Genomic DNA, 20,680 nt, shown 5'->3' with positions numbered 1-20,680 from the left:
ACTTAAGCCATGCGTGCCGCGAGGGGCAACCTTTCCTTTTGGGGCGCTTAGGCCTCCCATGCCTCTTGAGGTGCTTTGACCTCCCATTTCTTTTGAGGTAGTGCGACCTCTTTCAGTGCTTGAGCAATGCTTTGTTTTTTTGGTGACTTTAGAGTGTTCAAACTCCGCTTCGGGAGTATTCACGTCAAGGGGAAAGGGTCTTTTAGTAGCCATAACCTCACGCAATGTACTTAACATGCAGGATCTCATTTCCTTTTGAAGGAAAGATTTAAAGGTATCACTGTCATGGTTGGGTGAGCTTGCCATTGCGTCATCTGGTTCCAAGTCAGACATGGCAGGTAAGTAAAAAATAATGAGGTGTCAAAGGGTTATTTCTTATTATTAAATAGTTTAAATAATTTAAAGGATAAATCACCTCTCTCTTTTTTTTTTTTTTTTAATTATTATTTAGTGCTAAGAAACGTATAAATATATATATATATATATATATATTTTTTTTTTTTGGGTATTTTTATCAGGGACCTAATTTAGACTAACTAAGTAGGGTATTATAATTAGTAATGCCTTAGTCTAAGCTAAGCTAAAACCGGGTCTGAGGATTTGAGGTTTAGATCAAACCTGAGCAAAAACGAGTGTGGCAAGGAGCAGCTGGAAGGTACGAGCGCAGTCGGTAAAGCCTTGAAACGGCAACCGTCGCGCTCGAGCTGCAGAGTGGATGAGTTGAGGAATGGACCCTGGCGGATACACAGCGTAACGTTGCTGTTGCCAAGGGCCATTCCTCGCTAATGAAGTTATACGAGGAGCGATGGTGGGCCTCGCAGTTCGAAGTCGAGAGGCGGTATTCCGCCGAAGGCACAGACAACCGCTAGGAGCGGAAACAGGGGGATGTAGGTAGGAAGGTATGCGCGACGCGCAGGGAAGGGAAGCGGGGCGTTTTTCGCGGAAACGGGGATAAACCTAGCGTGAGGGAAGAGCGCCTGACAACCATAAATTGGAAGTCGAGGGAGGGTGGGAGGGGGGATCGCAGGGAGTCGCAGCGATCGAGGGGGGGTGGGGGAGTCACACCGCAAGATCCGCTTAAAAGGTGTCAGAACTGTGAAAACGAGTAAGCACAAGTAATCACAGGCAATAAGCCACAGAGTCAAAACAAAGGCACATTATATCAAAGATATAGGGAGTTACTTATCTGTTGTCAAAACAAAGGCACATTATATCAAAAGATATAGGCATCATATGAAGTACAGTTAAATTAGATTAAACAGCAGTAAGGAGTAAGAGGAGTTACTTATCTGTTGTGAGCCGCATTTAAAAGAGGCTGATCTCTCCTGGCACACGCCTTTTATGGATTATGTGATGTCACTCTGTTCTTACTCTAAGTCTTTGTGATGTAAGCGGCTGTGAGCTGCATTAAAAGGATTAATGCATAATGTAGCCTCCTGTCTTGTAATGAAATTTTGTACATAATGAGCAGCAGTAATTTGCACTGTGTGTGTGTCGAAGAATTTTTAATAGAATGAGTTCTGAGTGAACCACTGTTGTTGTGGGTGCGGATTAGCATAGTACGCTGGGGTTTTCATGTTGGTCACCCACTCTGACAAACCCCAGGAGTAGAATTGCACTGCAATGTTTCTTGTTAGGCAGTAGTGATTGTTTTGCCAACTGTAATTTTCTACATATTTGCAATTTTTTCAATGTATGCCTGATTGCTGCCAGTTTATGCACCTTTCAGGAGGCCTGTGTTTTGTATATCGTGTCAAGCCAATGGCATAGGCTATATGCCTTTTGGGTTAATTGGGAAAAATTATACCAGACTCCTTAGGTGTGATCTGTTTATATTGTAAAGTTATGATAAAGCCAGTAGGTCTATTTTTACTCATTGCAAAAAGCATGTGTTAAAGGCAATAGGCTTTCTACGTATTTTGTTACAAGGAATCTCACTGATTACCACAGTAGGATAGGGGCTTGGTGCTGGTTACTTCCTCTGACAAATCATGGGGGTAAAATGGTTGCTCTGTCAGAATCCTTGTAAAACCAATTTAAATGAGTATATTTTGCTTGGACAATTGTAATTTTGTATACTATGTAAATTTAGGATTGAATGGTGTCTTGTGGGAAAGCTTAAGCTCAGTGTAAGAGGCCTTGGTTGGGTATCGTGACAAGCCAATGATAATAGCTAGAGGCCATCAGTTTCCTAGGAAAAATATTTCCAAATCCATAGGTCGAATATCTTTATTATGAAAGTTATGATAAATGCATTAAGGGAGACCCTCCAGCATTTTGCAATTTCGAGATTCATGAAATTACCACCAAATCAGCTAAGGAGCACAATGACCGCAATATTTCGAATTAAAAATGGTCTCCCAGCAGATAGCAAAAAACATGGGGAGGTCATATTTGCTGCACGCACATACGTATTCCTGCGGTCCAGTCCATTGTTAATATTCTTTCCTGGTAAGGGGTGGAGCGCTTGGATAAGTATTCCCATATCGCTGTCACCACGTCCAGACCTGCCCGCTCTGGTGTAAGTGGGCGGGGGAGTCAGTGGTCCGTGGAGCCCCATGTCATTTCTCGTCCAAGCTGCTGAAGGAAAACTGTGACTTCAGCAAGCGGTTCTTACATTCTCCATTCTCTCCTTCATTCGTTCCCACATTAAATGGATTCAAAATAGGAAAGAAACATTTTGTTGGAAATGTCATTTTTCTCGGGCATTTTCTGTTCCGAAGGCAGCCTCGGGATGGATGGTGACGGGGGTGGGGAGAGGGTGGGTCAGTGGTCCGTGGAGCACCATGTCCTCCCACGTCCAGGCGTGCGGAAGAAAAAACGTGACGTCAGCAAGCGGTTCTTACCTCTCTTTCCTTTCCTTCATTCGTTCCCTCATGAAATTAATCCAAAAAAAAAGAAACATTTTGTTGTAAATGTTGTCTTTCTCTGGCATTTTCTGATCGAGCTGCAGCCTTGGAACAGAAGGGGTAAATAAAAATAAATAAAAAATACAATATATGGAAAATAACTGCATTCAACTAGACTTAGTGGTTGCAAAGTGACCAGAGTGTTTTCAGTCACACGCAAACACATTAGCGCCACTTTACAGAGTGGGCCAGTTAATATCGCTTTTGTATACAACTCTTTGCTGGAACAGCATTCTTGTCGGAAGAGAGGGTAAGGAGATGACGTCTACATGGCCAGGGGTGTCTCTGACATCTCCAAGGTCTGGGGTGTCTCTGACGTCTTCATGGTCAGTGTGGTCTCTGACGTCTCCATGGTCAGGGGTGTCTCTGTGGTCTCCCTGTATTATTATGCTTGGCTTAACCTATGCTCCAGAATGTACCACAAAGGAGAATAGAGCAAAAAACTCTCTCAGACAGTTTATAATGCCTATTTCAAAGTTAAATACTCTGATAAATCAGTTTACATTGATTTAAGGCTGAAAAGGAATGATTACAAGTAAAACAAAGTGCTGCAATATTGTAGCAAAATGTCAATTTTTGTGCCACTAAATTTCCAGTTATGTGCCGCTAAATTTGCAAATCTATGCCACAATAACTTGGGAGGTCCGATTAGGCTTGAGATAATGATTGTGGAAAGCATATGTTACAGTCAATAGTCATTTCTGGGTGGATTGTTATATCTCTGTATTTAAGCCTACAGATAGGTATTTTCTTACATATGGAATGTCACAGATTACCTTTGTAGGGAAGGATTTTGGTGTTGTTTACCTCCTCTGACAAACCTAAGGGGAAGATATAACTTTAATAATTGTCCTAGAATCTCTTAGCTCTCTGCCAGAATCTTGTGATAAAAAGTCATTGAATAATGCATTCATTTATATATATATTCACAGAAAAAACCATAGGTTATAGACCATATATAGTTAGGAATTAGCATTTACAAAACCTTGAAAATTCACTGAAAAAACCATAGGTTATAGACCATATATAGTTAGGAATTAGCATTTAGAAAACCTTATTTTACTCACACAAAACCATTGAAATTCCATATATAGTTAGTTGCACTAACTATATATCGCGCACCCGCAATCCACTGCTGATGATGTCACATATTACATCATTCATGACATGGTCAGTGACATCACTGATGACATCACTGATGACATCTCAAATGACATCACTGATGACATCACTGATAACAACATCCAGTGATTTTTTGTTTCTATAAAGTTTAAATATGTCTTACATATTGAAGAATGAGTGGATGTGTAAGTGTCTGGACGAAGGATTTAGTAGGTGCATGACTGACTGTATGAGTGAGTGATTAAATGTGTCTCACTGACTGCATGGGTTAGTGACTAAACTGTCTTAATTTGTGCATCATTATGTCTGTTGTTCTGTAAACTGCTGCATGTGTTGATCAGTAGCTATATGAGTAACTATATGGGTTATTGATTGATTGCCCAAGTATTTGTATGGGAGACTGAGTGTGTGTGTGGCTAGCTGGGAGGTGTGTGACTCTGTGCAGATCAATCTGTACTTGTATCAATGATTGTATAAGAAGGTAAGTATGTGTTAGTATATGTTTGAAAATGTAAGGTGCTCTATGTTTAACTGTATAGACAAGAAAATGGAAGTGTCATTGATTCTTTACAGGACTGACTAGGTGTGTGAGTAACTCCATGGATGAGTGGCAGACTGTGAGTGTCTGTATAGGTGTATGAGTGCATATGATAGTGTTGTAAAGATGAGTGATTGTATGTATGAATGATTGTATGGGTGAATGAGTGAAGGTGTGTGTAGACGTAGCAATCAGTGAGTGCGTATGTAGTAACTAGTATTGGTGTGTCAATGGTTTCAAAAATTATACTCTCTTTTTAACACTGGGTGAAACAGAGGTTATATTAAAATGTGAGGAGATGCATTGTATTGTCACATGAATGATATCATCAGTGATGTGGTCATTGATGTCAAATGAGATGTCATCAGTGATGTCATCAGTGATGTCATTTGAGATGTCATCAGTGATGTCATCAGTGATGTCACTGACCATGTCATGAATGATGTAATATGTGACATCATCAGCAGTGGATTGCGGGTGCGCGATATATAGTTAGTGCAACTAACTATATATGGAATTTCAATGGTTTTGTGTGAGTAAAATAAGGTTTTCTAAATGCTAATTCCTAACTATATATGGTCTATAACCTATGGTTTTTTCAGTGAATTTTCAAGGTTTTGTAAATGCTAATTCCTAACTATATATGGTCTATAACCTATGGTTTTTTCTGTGAATTTCATTGGTTTTTTAACAGCTAATATCTGTAGCTGTAAAATGTATTCTTCTTTAAATCCAAAAATATATTTTATATGTTTATGAATAATTTTTTTTTTTAATATTTTTTTTTCTTCGTTCCCGCTTCGCGAATCGGGAAGCTTCCCGTTAGCTGACCTTGATGCCGCGAAATAGACCGCGAGCCGGTAAACGTTTCTTTACCGCAAGTGCCGCGTTAGAAAACAACATCGTGACGCCTCCCGTCCGCATGACGTTTCACGTTGTCGCGTGATACGTCATATGACGTGCTACGTTAGCGAACTGGTACGCGAAGCGAGTCGCAAAGCGCAGGTTTCTGGAAGCAAACCGGGAGGCCCTGCAAAGCGCTTAACGTAAACACAGCAAGTCATGTGACTTGGTAATAACACTTTTCATTGGTTCATTTCACTTTTGGTTTCCTAATGATGTAAGACTAGGTCATATAATCTAAAATGAACACTTTTGATTGGTTGAGAACTCTTGTTTTTCCCAAATGATGAAAATCCCTCCTTCTTTCCTCACTCTGACTTTCATCATTGTGAGAGAAAGACCCTTTGTGATCACTGAGCAATGGCTTCTTTAGTAGCTTCAGCTGGTGCTTCCCCACCACCTCCACCACATCCAAGGAAGAGTGAACCACCTGCTCAAGTTATAATTCAACAAGAAGAAGAAGAAGAGGAACAGGACGACGAGCACGAAGAGAGGCAGTTTTTGCCTGAGCAGCCCAGGACGTCTCACCGGAAAGAAAACTTCATTTGGCAATTTTTTAAAATTCCCAAAGGTCAGAAAAAAGTAAATGCAAGATACGTAACTTGCCTTATATGTCAAGATAGACTGTCCAGAGGAACCGAGAAAAAAATACAGTTTCGGAAACTACACAATGCATCGCCATATGACTAGGTGGCATCCTAACAACTACAAGCACAGTTTCGGAACGACCTAGATAATCTCCCTATTATGGCCAGAAGATCTGTTGTACCGGAAGTAACGGGACCAGAGGGCAGGGAGATGGTGCCAAATATACAAATGAAATTTGGTGAAGTAAAACACATCTGCGTATTTTGCGATGGATTCATTTCCTACGGAGAAAAAAGCATCACTCTGATCAACAGAGCTATTGACTATCATATGCAAGTTTGTACGAAACGCCCAAAATAATAAATACTTCTTTTTTTGTTTTGTTGCTCCTGTTGAGCCCTTTACAATGAATCGTTTTCATTGCCCCCTCCAAGAAAAACCCAAAAAAATATAAAACTGTTCAGAAAAATTCAAAAAAAGTAAAAAAAAGTTCCGAAAAATAACAAAAAAAAATATAAAACAACAAAAACAATAAAAAAAAAAGTTCTTTTCAGAACTACCTCCCCGTTATTAAAAAATTGGTACAATATTTGGAACTGTGCCAACCTCTATTTCTCTTAGTTCGCTTCCCAGTTCGCTCGCCGGTACGCGAACCAGAAGCGAACCAAAAACAGTAAGTATAAGGGAAGGAAACAGACACTTATGTTAAAAGAAAGACAGCTATAGGGGAGTAAACTAGAGATACTATTACCCGTAATCCACTGCTGATGATGTCACATATTACATCATTCATGACATGCTCAGTGACATCATCAGCAGAGGATTGCGGGTTTTTTGGCAACGTGCCTTATCCACGGTTTAATAACGCTGCCTTTTGCTTTATATAAGTTTTCAAATTGTATGAAATATATACCAATAGGTCGTTATGAACCTTTAGGTAGTGCTTTTCTTCATGAGGTCTGGTCGCTTCCATACACATACAGATGTTTCAAAGATGATCAAGAAGTTTATCTGAATGGAGAGGAATGCACTGAGACGCCAGATCATTCACTAATGTGTAGGCACATACAGTTACACGGTTCATGCAACAAACACCGACCAAATATGGCTTGCGTGTTGCAAGGCACGCCAGTTCCTGCTATCATCCCCACGTTCAAGTTGTTGGAAAATGGTAGTTATTTGATGCTCAATAATGAAGATTGTTCTGAGTTAATTAAAAGTATTCCTTTTATTGTAACAGTAAGTGAACGGGTTATTTGCTGCAGAAATGTTCTATTTCCTCCCACACATGAACATAGGGAGTTTTCAATCTGGCCACAAATACCAACCTTGGGACAGATTTCAACGGCATGGCAAGAATAAGAGCTCTTTTGTCTCAGAGAGAGGTGGCCTTGAGTTCGGCCCGTGAAACTTTCGTGCTTCACATAGCGAACACCCGTACAGAGGTGCAGACCCTTTTCAATTCAGATTTGCCTTTCAATTTCAGCAAGATGGTTCCGACTATCTTTAACGCATCCTCCACAAAGACCCTGGCGCACTTTTTTAAAGTTGTTACCAGTGGTCTCGTGACTTCATTTGAGAAAATCTTTGGAGTCATCCCTGCTTCCTTTCATTCTATTTTCTCCACTCTGGTTCGTGGATTGGCATTTTTACTTGCATTACCAGCGGACGCTCTTGTGCTTTTTTACATTTTTAAATATGGATGTCCCTCCTATGCAACCTCCCACCCTGCAGCTGCTGACACTGTTCCGCAATCGCATGCTAGAATATTATGGCACAATGCCGTTGGCGATATTAAGCACGGCATATGGATTATCTTTTCGATTCTCCTACTTCACCTGTGTCCAGCCTGTATTTCACTGCCTGACCTGTGATTTCGATTGGGCCATTGATTTGTGTCTCTGCGGACCGGTTTCTCCTGACGTCGACTTTAATCAGCTGATGACTCCTATCATTACTCACGAGTTGGTTTGTCCTGGCGAAAGGATTATGGCTGTGGCATTGATGCATGGACTACTTGGTCCCTGGAATTTACTGGCGGCAGCACAGTCTTTCTTGGAACAGAGCTTTCTTGAAAACCCACCGAGCTGTCCTCTGATGGTGATAGAGGATCCGGTGCTGGGAGAGCACGTATGTTCTTTTCCGCTTTTAAATTGGATGGCTGAACTGTTTTCGGATGAAGACGGTGACTTCCTATTGGAGGCTGTTGCAGCTTATTTTGCATACACAGTTATGTCATAGACCTTTTTCATGTTTGATATGCTGAGTACTAGCATTTCATTGACAATTCATTGACTTATTTGTCAAGTTTTTATTATTTACCTTGCCTATTGGCTTAAGACTCGATAAAGTACTTGGCTGTTTTATTTTTCTTTAGCATTAAATTTTCCTAGTTTTTAATGCTTTACCTTGCGGACCGTCCACATATAAACTTGCAATCTGCTCTCATGAGATGGCACTTCTATTATCTTATTCAGTTCGTTTCCGGATCATGGGGAGGTGTCATCTAGGTCCTGGATATCTTTACACCGTGTTAAGTTAGCATGGGCTCATTACCGGTTTAAACGCCATTTTTCCTTTTTTGCAACTTCTGCACACGACACTTAGTTGTTGCTTTAGCTTTCCACCTAGTAGTTCATCGTGGTTTACATGAGAATAATATGTTATTGCTCTACTATCTGCTTTGCTTGTTAAACTATATCTGTACAGCGAGTGCTAAAGTTTCAAGAACAACACGATACAGAATTGTTATGAGGTCTGATCTCCACGACTTCATACTCATAACATAAGTGCAACTTCTGCCAATTCTGGGCATGAGGCGGGTTTTATATTGCTTTGCCGAACACACATACACAACAGTTGATGCGGTTCACATGAAGAGAGAGCTGGTGTATGCTGATGTGATTCCTTCAAATCTAAGACACTAAAGTATGGGCACGCCCTAAACCAACACAAAGAGACCTTCTTAGCAAATAATATAATATGTGTATTAGGGAGGGTGAGATATAAGCAGCCGCGGGCCGTGGAGGGAGTCACGGTGAGGCAGGGAGGCGGGGAGGGGGAGAAGCAGGGTGGAGCCCTCTCTACCTTGCCCCTCCCCCTCCCCGCCTCCCTGCCCCACCGTAACTCCCTCCACGGCCTGCGGCTGCTTATAAGTGTTGCTAACTCTTATTCATTTACAGCATGTTAACATACTGTCACCATTCGCTTTTTATGTACTAGTAACTATGCTGGTAATTTTGCTACTGATAATATGTGTACTTGTATTCTCCACCCTGCTTCTCCCCCTCCCCGCCTCCCTGCCTCACCGTAACTCCCTCCACGGCCCGCGGCTGCTTATAAGTGTTGCTAACTCTTATTCATTTACAGCATGTTAACATACTATCACCATTCGCTTTTTATGTACTAGTAACTATGCTGGTAATTTTGCTACTGATAATATGTGTACTTGTATTATCTAAGATACTACGCCTGAGAAGACGGCATTAGTAAATAAACATTTCAAATACACATGTGTTCTTCTTAACTCCATGTTCTGGTTTCTAAGAAATATATAACGACCGACTGTTCATGAGTTCCACGTATCCTGAGGTACTATAAGTTCATATTCTGGATTGTCTAAACATTGAGAGTTTGTTATATCCAATGTGACACTGTACCTAGCTTGCTAAGGAGTTTTTGATTACTAACGTGAGTTTTGGGACACCCTAATTCGCCGAGGTTCCAATCCTCTGTCCACAGTTCTGTGTGAGAACAGAAACCCTGCGACAGGGGCACCCCCGACCCTTGCTGGAGCTTCATCACACTTGCGATACAACTCCAGCAATGCGCCACCTTTACGGCACAGATACATCACGCATCTGTGCTGTTTTTGCCCCATGATGCGCCGCATTGTAAATGCAGCACACCATAGGTGACGGAACAGCGGCACAGAATGACTAACACATCCCTGGTGATGCGCCAGTCATCATAAATGTATCCCTATGCTTCTTATCTTGTTAGAGATGAACCGCCATATGTATCATCAAAGTTTTTTGCATTTCCTAAATAGCGAACTTTAAGGAATAAATAGCGATTCTTTACCATTCCTAGTTTGCGATTAGCTATTTGCTAATTACAAATTACCCATTCATTTCCTTCATTTCCATAGGGCGGTTGGACTCACTTTTAGCTCGAACGGCTGAATGGATTTCCACAAAACTTGGCAAAATTGTAGGGACTGGTAGCCCGATGTGCCTTTGCTATGTCTCAAGATATATGCTCCAGTGGTTTTTACGAAAATTAACTTTGAAAAATATATATTGGGCTACATTGGCCTATATATATGTTGGAGCCCAAATGTAGCCCAATGTAGCCCAATGAAGCCCAATGTAGCCCAATGTAGCCCAAAGATGGCCGCCAGACACACAAAAAAACAAATGTAGCCCAAATATCAGCCAGATGTAGCCCAACAATAGCCCAGTGACAGAATGACCAATCAGCTTCGCAAACCTCCGTTACGCGAAGCGGAGCGCTGTTACAGATATATATCTTTTTTTGAACGTTAATTTCTCAAAATCCACTGGAGCACATATATTGAGACCTAGCAAAGGCACATCGGGCTACCAGTCCCTAATATTTTGCCAAGTTTCGTGCAAATCCATTCAGCCGTTCGATTATTATTATTATTATTATTTTTTGCCCCGCGGGGCCCTTTTAAAACCTCCACATCAAACCTAGGGGGTCAGCGAGGATCTACTATGCCCCCTTATAGTTATTTCCCCCTTTGTTTTGACCTCCTCTTGTCTCTCGATCCTACCGAGAGACAAGATGGCGGCCGCTACGGACTTTTTGGAATGTTGACAGACGCCGGAGAACCAATCAGCTTCGCTTCACAAAGCTCCGTTGCGCGTAAAGTACGCGTCCTGGGACGCTGCCAGGTCCGCTGTTACAGATATATATCTTTTTTTAAACGTTAATTTCTCAAAATCCACTGGAGCACATATATTGAGACCTACAAAAGGCACATCGGGCTACCAGTCCCTACAATTTTGCCAAGTTTCGTGCAAATCCATTCAGCCGTTCGGGCTAAAAGTGAGGCCAACCGCCCTATGGAAAACTCAATGTTAAAAACACGTTTTGGGACCCCCCTTTTTTCTCGGCCCCCCCTTGACGAACCCCCCCCAAATTTTCAAGGGCTGCTCAGAAACAAAATGTGCCATTTTCCTGAAAATTTCAGCCAATTCCGTCCACAAACGCCAAAGTTATTAGACATAGAATTTTCAAAAATCCCATAGAGAAAAAATCCTAACTATATATACCTACTGGCGACCGCCAGTAGGTAATAAATATATATTCATATAGATACACAGAGGGCCTTTGGGTCAGCCCTGTTCTGCCATTGGTCAGTAGGTGTGTCATATGCGCTCTGCTTCCATCCATGAATGTGTACTGTCTGAGGTAATGGTTCAGTCTATATCCGTCATTGGCTCTCTTGCCCTGTGAATGACAGCATTTTCTGATCATATATGCTCATCCATCTGAAAATGAGTGCACTTGAGTGCCAGGGCTGGTTGGCTAGACCTTTAATATGAAATGTTCTTCTTTTATACATTCCCTTCCATCTCTTTACCTCTCGTCATTTGCTTGCCACTCATTTCAGCTGCAGTGCCCCTCATCCCATGTGGCTACTTCCTATAAACCATGAGACCATCTTGGAATCATTCCAAGATGGCCGGCATGTTGGTTCCATATGTAGCGGCCATGCTGGCACTTTAAAGCAGTGGAATTTACTACAGGTGGGCAAGCCACTGAAAGCTCAAGCCAGGTGTGAGCTTGATGCCTTGCTCTGGCTCTGCTTAAGGGCTTCTTGAAACCTCAAGCCCAAAATAAGGCAATCTTTCATGGATGCAATGTGCTTGGTGGCTACAGCTGCCTACTGTTTGTCAAATCCTGGTCTTAGCTCAGCATCCTGTGAATCGCAGCAAATCTTCCTGTGCCAAAGAAAAATGTGTGACGTAGTCTGTGTCTGTTGTGAAGCCCTCTTCCTGCAATGAGTAAGGACAAAGCATTACCCTTTGATGTCACAAAGAGATAGCCATCTAGTGGCTGAATTCCATTCTGTGATACTGGAAAATCTGGAATCAATACTGGCTTCCATTCTTGAACAAATTATGTGATTTTGGGATGGTACTTTCTTTCACAGAGCCTGCTTTTTGCGCCTTATTGCATATGATAGTACCTTCGAACACCTGAGTTCAAGGTGTGTGTTGTACAAAAACCTCTATTATGTTTGATGTATTAGCCTATACTTTTGCTCCATCTATATTAAGATTCTAGCCCATACAGAGAGCACATAATGACTGCCTTGCCTCTTGGGTCACTGATAGCATTGTCATGATCCTGGGGCAGAAAAGTTTCTCAGTGAATGTTTAAAAAGTCTCACTTCTGAGACATATTGTCAATGCAGTGATATACTCTGATGTGCTAACATGAAACGCATACATGTCTTATAAAAATACTAATTTTTACAATTTTGAAGACACGTTATCATATTCTAACATGATGTTTGTTGCATGATTTACATGCAAAATATTTTAACGGCTCTCTTCGCCCACCGGCTCTTAGAGCTGGAACTAATCCTTTGCTTTGGCTTGGCTTTCTCTATTAATTTGTTGGCTCACTCATCTCTAATATGTACAATACATCTGAAAGACCGGCCGCTGCTGCTATATTTAGGTTTGTTATTGCAAGCATATGCCCACTGTGTCGAGAAAGCAGTCTGTTTTCTATTTTGTAATTGTATGCTTTTAATTTATCTTGCATATGTTGTTGAGTTTGTTTATGTTTATTCTTAAGACACACCTATTGGCATTGGCATTGCTTGTTGTATTAATTTAAATAGACAATCATATTGCTGCATTGTACTTCTACAAATGTTATGAAATTCACAGGCAGCTGCAGTTTCGAAGGAGCAGCTCTGGAATTATTTTGGTTATGTCTAGTTATACCCATTTCAAAGCCTTTCTACACAAGAACATGTACACGTGAACAATTACAGGAACTTAAATACATTGCAATAATGCAATTGCACTTTAAAATGTATTTTCACACCACAAAGGAAATCATTTCCATTGTGTGGTGGGAAACTGAATGCAAATATTTGTGAATACCCACAACCCGTGAGGTTTTGGGTGTTGACTTACTTTGGCAGATGGAACTACCCAGAAATGCCAATTCGCAGTCCATGTGAGGAGATTTAATCCTAAGTAATATGCTTATAATATCTGGTTACAACTGCAAATCAATAACTTGTGAATATACAATGTTAATTTATACATGTAAATCATGCTCTTAACAAACCTACGTTCAATTAAAAAGGAAAATTTACTAAATTATAGCTAGGAAAAAAGAGCAGGGCATCATCATATCTGTTAAGATATGATGCTACAGCCTTCTTGAACAGAACTGGCAAACTTCCAGGCTGGCAGTGCCACCCACAAACACACCTTCCAGTACAGAATACTATGCTTAGACATACATTAAAACTTTTCACTCTTTGCATGTGCGCTATAAAGTGCAGCACACATTCAAGTTGTCAACGCTTAAGAGAAATAAAAACATTACTTCATGTTAGGGCGTGCCTCAAGGAGGGGTTATTTTTTGCATAACACCCTGTCTACCTTTGTTAATAGCTAGTTCTTTGCATAAAAAAACATTGCTGGTAGCGTGGTAATGCCCATTCACTACCCATGGGATGCCCCATAATGCAAAGAGTCACAAAGCTCTATTTACATTACCGTTTGGGTTAGTTTCAGCACAAAACATGGTTTGCACAACAAAGAAAATATTCTATCAACAATTTGCACCAGTTTGCCATGCTTTTTGTGACTCTGCACAGATGCGAAGTGTTGATAAATCTGCCCGCAAGTGTGCAAATGGTTCTGGCAATAGGGCCTTGCTCAAATTTGATACCAGCAAAACACTTAGCAGAAAACATTTGGCAAACAGTTAAAGACCACATCAACACGGGATCCCAGCTGTATGTCAAAGCTAAGTTAATCCTTATAAACTGACCCATGCAGCTACCCACTTCGGTTTTGTCACTGCAGGTATGAGTCCCAAAGTAAATAATGAAGGAACAAAAACATGTTCTCCTACTGTGCCCCATCATCCAGAATGAGCTGTCTCTTTGTCGGGAATTGGCCTACACAGGCCTGTCCTAGGGAAAGAACTCAAGCATTATATTCCTCCTGATGCCTCACCTGCTATTTTAGTTCATTTGCAGCCAGATTCATCAAACAAAAATCGGCTCGCAAAGGGCCAGATTCTGAGAATCTGGCCCTTTGCGAGCGCTATTTTTGCATTTGGGATTCATCATCCCAAATGCAAAAATCGCAAATCTAGAAATCGCTAAATTGCGATTAATTGCATTTAAGGACTCTCAATTTGAGATTCCTTAAATGCAATTCATGAACCATTTTAAAATTGCGAATTCGCAATCTGGGGCCGCTATTTACCACGAAGTCTAACTACGTGGTAAATAGCAAAAACTTTGAAAAATGCACTAAAGTGCATTTTTCAAAGTTTCATGTTGCGCACACACATGCCCTAAGGGCATGTGTGTGCGCAACATATGTGCACACATCAATTTCAGGGGTGCAACAGGGTGTCCTTTGGACACCCCTGCACCCTTGAAATCGCAATCTCAATTTGCGAATCGCTAATTGCGATTAGCAAATTGAGATTGTCTTCCCATTCATTCCTATGGGCCTCTAGGCCCATAGGAATGTATGGGGAGATATTCCTTAATTGTGACTCGCAATTTGTGAGTCGCAATTAGGTAATTATTGGAAATCGCTATTTTTGCTGTGATTTCTTGATGAATAGCATTTTGCTATTCCTTAATAGCGAATCGGTATTTTTCGCTATTAAGGAATTGCAAAATGTGTTCTTGATGAATCTGGGGGTTAGTTTAGTATCCTCACCCGGTGTAAGTGGATATACTGGATTGGCTCAACCCCACTTTTGGAGGGAGCTCTTTGATATTAGTAGGCAACTACTGTGAATGCTGTGGGAATCCTGGGAAAATAGTTAAAATTGCCTAAATGGGAGATCCCAAAGCTATTTAATAGAGGGTGCCCTTGGCAAGTTAAAACAAAAACTGATGCAGATGAAAGCATGAATTGTGACACTTCATCGAATTGGTCTACATGTTTCAGTCGGTTTCCAAACTTTCAACTTTCATCAGGACAAACAATATCGCACTCTTTCTCCTTGTGTCCTAAGATTAATGTTTTTCAATATGCCTAAACATCACTTATGCCATGCACACATACGCACTTTACCTAGCCAGAAATTCCCAGAAAAATGGGACATGGGATGCTGAGGTGTTAACCAGAGTTTTTATGTATTGTACTGGGGCACAAAAAACCCTAAAGGAAGTTACGAGTCCGTTGGACCCAGGTGTCATGTACTCCATGGGACCTAGCCATCGAATGCACCTGATCCCCAGTGCCCACAAATCCTGCATGTGATGGCCAACGGGGATTAGGTGCATTAAGACCAATTCATGTCTCTACTGTTCTTGCTTCTTTCCTTCTCATTTCATTTTTTTGTATCAACTTTAAATATACAAATTCATACTCCTTTAAATAAGCATTCGCTTTGCTTCCCTATATATATTGGCTGCTGCTTGACCCTATGGGCTCAATGCTGCTTCTGTTCCTTTCCCCCTACACTCAACCCCAAACTTTGGGATGCTTTTCCTCTTCAGGCAACTCTGCTCAGAGTGTTTTTTTCTTTCACTATCATCCTAAATGGCCCTTTTAGCTGCCTGTAAGTTTCTTCTTTTAATTTTATCATTTTGATTTCATGCTTTTTTCTTGATGTGGTTTATTAAAGCATGTTTGCATCCTCTTGCACCAAGTTGGAAAATACGTAATATAAACTCAATAAAGTGCAAATGAAAAATAAATAAATAATAGCAGTCTAGATGCCATTTGCTGCAAGCAAACATTTTAAATTTTGGATTTCCCAGTGTTAGCTTCCGCTGACGTCATGGTTGTTTCCGTGCAACTCAGAAGAATATTTCTATGTGCGTCTTTCCTTGTTTGCCCCTTGGTTGTAGATACCTTTCACAATACATCTGGAACTGCATGGATTGAAATCTCTGTAGATCTACCCATTCTAAGCACATTAAGAGACATAAGGAGCGCCACCAAGTGAAAAGACATGTAGTATAGTCTAGACAGTTTTGCCAGGTCTAGAACCTTGTCAGGCACCACACACCAGAACAGTGAATTCAACGTAAGAGGACAGTAAGATTGTTGCTATATAGACTAAAGGTCATTGATCATTGTCAGGTTTAATAATATTTTGCATGCAAAGCTTGCAAGGTGGATTTTGGTTCTCTCTGTGTCTTCTTCAGTAAAGTGGATGAGAAAAGGGATAAAGTGCTATGCATCGGCGTATCTGCAGAGTCTGTACGTTTGACAAGGTTTCCCATGCTCATGACTACAGCTTGATATAGGAAGCTTTTGTAGGCACACAGAAACCATCTCATTCAAGACTGGGAGCATTGACCTGACAACGAAAGGGCTGGTGGAAATTACTACTGTGTGGAATTGCCTCTACGGTATTGCCAGGAGGAAAAGGACAAATGTAAAGATTGTAATAGGCAAAGAAATAGAGCCAACCTGCAATCTGAAAAGGCAGGAAGAGTTTGGGTGAAGAAAATGACTCAGGGGCCGGATTTAGATGTTGGTGGAAGGGTTACTCAACGGTGACAGATATCCCGTCCTCCGAAATAGGAATCCCTTTATATCCTATGGGATTTACATTTAGGCAGATGAGATATCCATCAACGTTGTGACTGAGTAACCTGTTCACAGAGATCTAAATCAAGCTATACATTTGCGTTCCACTTACTAAATCAGGCAGTGAAATTGACAAACTGGATACATCGTTTTACTTTTGATTGCTGTTGCTTTCTAATGAATGCACTCCTCTTTTTGTCATGAGATATTCTAATGCTCCTTGTAAACGTTTCTCACATGTTCTAAATATTCAGGTTGCAGGGAGAAAACCTGGTGGAAGGTGCAGAGGCTCTCCCACAGCAGACCCTACCTCCTGAGCAAGCAGTTCCTGATCCTAGTGGTAAGTTTACAACCCCGAGATTCCCCATATGCCTAATTTCCCGAAAATCTTGAACACATATCATGAGTGTCTATAGATTTGTTTTCCTTGGAAACACATTTTATTGTATTTTCATCACAAAACAAATAAGTCAAACAAATAAGAAAACATGGATATACAGTAACATCTTATAAGATCATCAGCCAACAGTAAGGGTGAAAAAGCATATTTTCCAAACTCTTAAATAGACAATTTCTCAACTAGTTACCCGGATAGCCAAACACACACTACTTTATTATGAGATCAGGTATGAGGGGGTTGGTATCATTGTCCCTTTCAAGGAGTCCATGTGTCATCTCCCGCTAGTCCAAGCGCTGCCACTCATCGGTGTACTCAATCTACATTCTGATGTCTTCTGCTACAGACCATTTCCTGACATCTTGGTACCACATTTGTTTTAGGGATGGGGGCAGGGGTTGTATCCAGTGTATCATTATTCGACATTTAGCAAGTACTAGTAAGAAGGATGCAAACTTAAATTAAAGTTTGACTTTTACCCATTTTACTTTTGGTGTGTAACCCCAAAATGCAGTGCTCCAAAGATCATTCAACCCGCAGCCCCTGGGACCCTGGGCTTAGCCTCCATCACTTCCTTCCAAAATTCTCTAATCACCGAGCACATGGGTGGCTCTCCTTAGTAATAGGAAATGAAGTCAGATGCGCACATTATGATTGACCTGTGCAACTCTGGTGAGAGCTTTTGTGTCCCCTGGCAGGATGAGATGATACATCCCAAGCATCCACTCTCTGAAACATATCTCCATGGACCGAGAAGCAAGAAGGGGACCTGAAGATCTCCAGAGTTGATGTAGCAGACTGATGCAACAAAATCTATTCAGGGGCCTATGAAGAGATTGTATAGCGAGGGTCTGTAGACATGGTCTTTGGAGAATGCTTGACATCTGTTGAGAATAATTTGTAGTGTGCTGGAGTGTGGTGGAGTAGTGTATGAGGGTGGGACGGATCACTTGCTATGCGCATGGATGCACAACCCTATCTTTTCTCACACTTTTCTCTTATATCTATGTGTAGTTCCCGCTAAATACTTGCTGTAACACGATCAGCCTCTTCCATTTACACTCAGCACTGAAACACTTCCCACATTGCCCACACTGCATTCACACACAATCTATGCATTTATACACTAGCATCACATGCTTAAGAATCCTATCTCTTACTCATGTTTGCTTCAAGTCATGCATAGGGAAAGCGACGAAACACGATGGCCTGAATCACAGACTGAATTTAGTAGTACGCAAGTAGAAAAACTGATTTATGTATTACAAAATGCAGTTCACAAACCTATTGCAGGAGACTTCTGCTTCACCTACCTTTCTGTGCAGAGATGTGTATCATGGTGCCAGAGGCCTCTGTACATAAAGGTATATACATTTAGTACGGTGTTTTTAAATAGAAATAAAGAAGTGCAGGAACGTAGGCTTTAGAGTTCCTGTTTGCTCCTGAGAAGTGCCGGAACTCTCCCATTAAATGTATTGCAGCAGTGCTGAGAAGTGCAGGTACTCTCCCTTTCAAATTAAAGAACTGCAAATACTGAGTACCGGATAATACCTGTACATTTAAAGCACTAAATGAGTAGTAAATGTGGGAAGGCTATTTTAAAGAGGGGTTTGGGAGTTGCATACTAATACAAAATACACACCCACCAAAGAATAACACATTTGTAATTCCAAAAGTAAATTTCTAAACTTACTACATACCTAAAGGTGTCAAAGCAGGTGTAAATGAACTCCAGCTACAACTACAACAAAACACCAACAAAACGGAAGTACTCATCATGGGCCCAAACCCAGAAGCCTGGAACGACACCTGGTAGCCCCCTGCCTTCGGAAGCCCGCCCACCCCCACAGACCATGCACTCAACCTGGGAATCATCCTGGACTCAGAGCTCAAAATGGACCGCCAGATTAACTCTGTCTCGTCCTCCTGCTTCCACACCCTGCAACTCCTACGTAAGACCTTCAAATGGATCCCCCTCGAACACAGAAAGACCGTCACTCATGCCTGGTCACCAGCAGGCTCGACTACGGCAACGCACTCTATGCCGGAATAAAAAAAAACTCACCCGCAAGCTACAGAACATCCAAAACACCACTGCAAGACCGGTCCTCAACCTTCCAAGGCACTCCCACATCTCCCAGCACCTGCGCACACTCCACTGGCTCCCCATCGAAGCTAGAGTCACCTTCAAAAGGCTAACCCACGCTCACAGGGCTCTCCATGACACCGGACCAGCATACCTGAACAGCCGACTCAAATTCCACGCACCTCAAAGGACCCTACGATCAGCCCAGCTCTCTTACGCTGTGGTCCCCGCACCAGAAAGACCAGATCGGGAGGCCGCTCCTTCTCCTTCCACGCAGCCAGAGCCTGGAACGACCTTCCGCTCCACCTGAGACAGATAACATCGCTCCCCATTTTCGCAAGAAACCTCAAAACCTGGCTCTTCGACAGACCCCCTCCTTGATGAACTGGAACCTGCAAACCCCAACCACCCCCAGCGCATTGAGACCCTTACGGGTGAGTAGTCGCGCTTAACAAACACCTGATTTGATTTGAGCCTAATTTTGGAGTATGTCAATAAACTTGCATGGCTAACTAATGGTACTCAAGCACATTGCCACCGAAATCAAAGGCAGGGGATTAAAATAACCCCCATAGCAACTAAGGTTGAATTCATTAAATTAGTTCAACCTTTAACATTGAGATGACAAAATATAAAATTGTAATTATTTTTTCATTAAGAATAGAAGTAATTAAAAAAAATTAAGTTTCAAAAAAATTATTAAATTCTTATTCAATTACTTAAAGATATTAGTGTTAACCAAGTTTACAAACCATTAAATAAATATATGTTACTGAGTGAGAGTACATTTTTATATTATTGGGTATAAATTAATATTTATACATTTAAATATATTTCAATTTATTGTTTGTCGTAAATTCAATCTCAAAAGACACTGCTACGTAAAATGGTTTTCTATTATTTCCAGGGGAGAACAGCCATTACAACGCGGGGATTACCCCGCACTACCATTACAACGCGGGGATTACAACGAAAGTCGTTACAATGACTTTCGCTGGAGGGCGCTGTTGGATAGGGAATAGTTTAATTTTCTATCCAACACCTTCCCTACTGTCAACGTGGGCTGGAGTTGGAATACAAAATTATTCCACTATCCAGCGCCCTCCAGCGAAAGTAACGATTTTCGTTGTAATCCCCGCGTTGTAATGGCATGCGGGGTAAAAGCCCACGTTGCAATGACATACAACCATTTCCAGGTAACCAGACATATTTTAAATTAATTTACATATATATGGTACTTTTTTGTGTTTTTAAATAATACACTTCCATATAATTTCTCATAGGGAGATTTCCCTCTCTCTCGCGGAGGTCTCCAACCCAGCGGTGGACATCCCTGCCAAC

The 20,680-nt window shown here is 41.3% G+C and overlaps 1 protein-coding gene across 1 annotated transcript in view; it reads left to right on the top strand.

The window, feature by feature from the left end:
• C4_1H8orf34 (chromosome 4_1 C8orf34 homolog) overlaps window positions 1-20,680 on the top strand; it is a 1,074,551-nt gene that overhangs the window by 740,079 nt on the left and 313,792 nt on the right. Inside the window, exon 9 of the mRNA XM_078685630.1 lies at window positions 17,111-17,196. Within this exon, the coding sequence (XP_078541756.1) occupies window positions 17,111-17,196 (86 nt within the window). The remainder of the gene's footprint in view (window positions 1-17,110; window positions 17,197-20,680) is intronic.

This window comes from Lissotriton helveticus, chromosome 4_1 (genome assembly GCF_964261635.1).
Source record: "Lissotriton helveticus chromosome 4_1, aLisHel1.1, whole genome shotgun sequence".
Lineage (NCBI taxonomy): Eukaryota > Metazoa > Chordata > Amphibia > Caudata > Salamandridae > Lissotriton > Lissotriton helveticus.
This window is presented reverse-complemented; position numbering and strand designations above follow the sequence as displayed.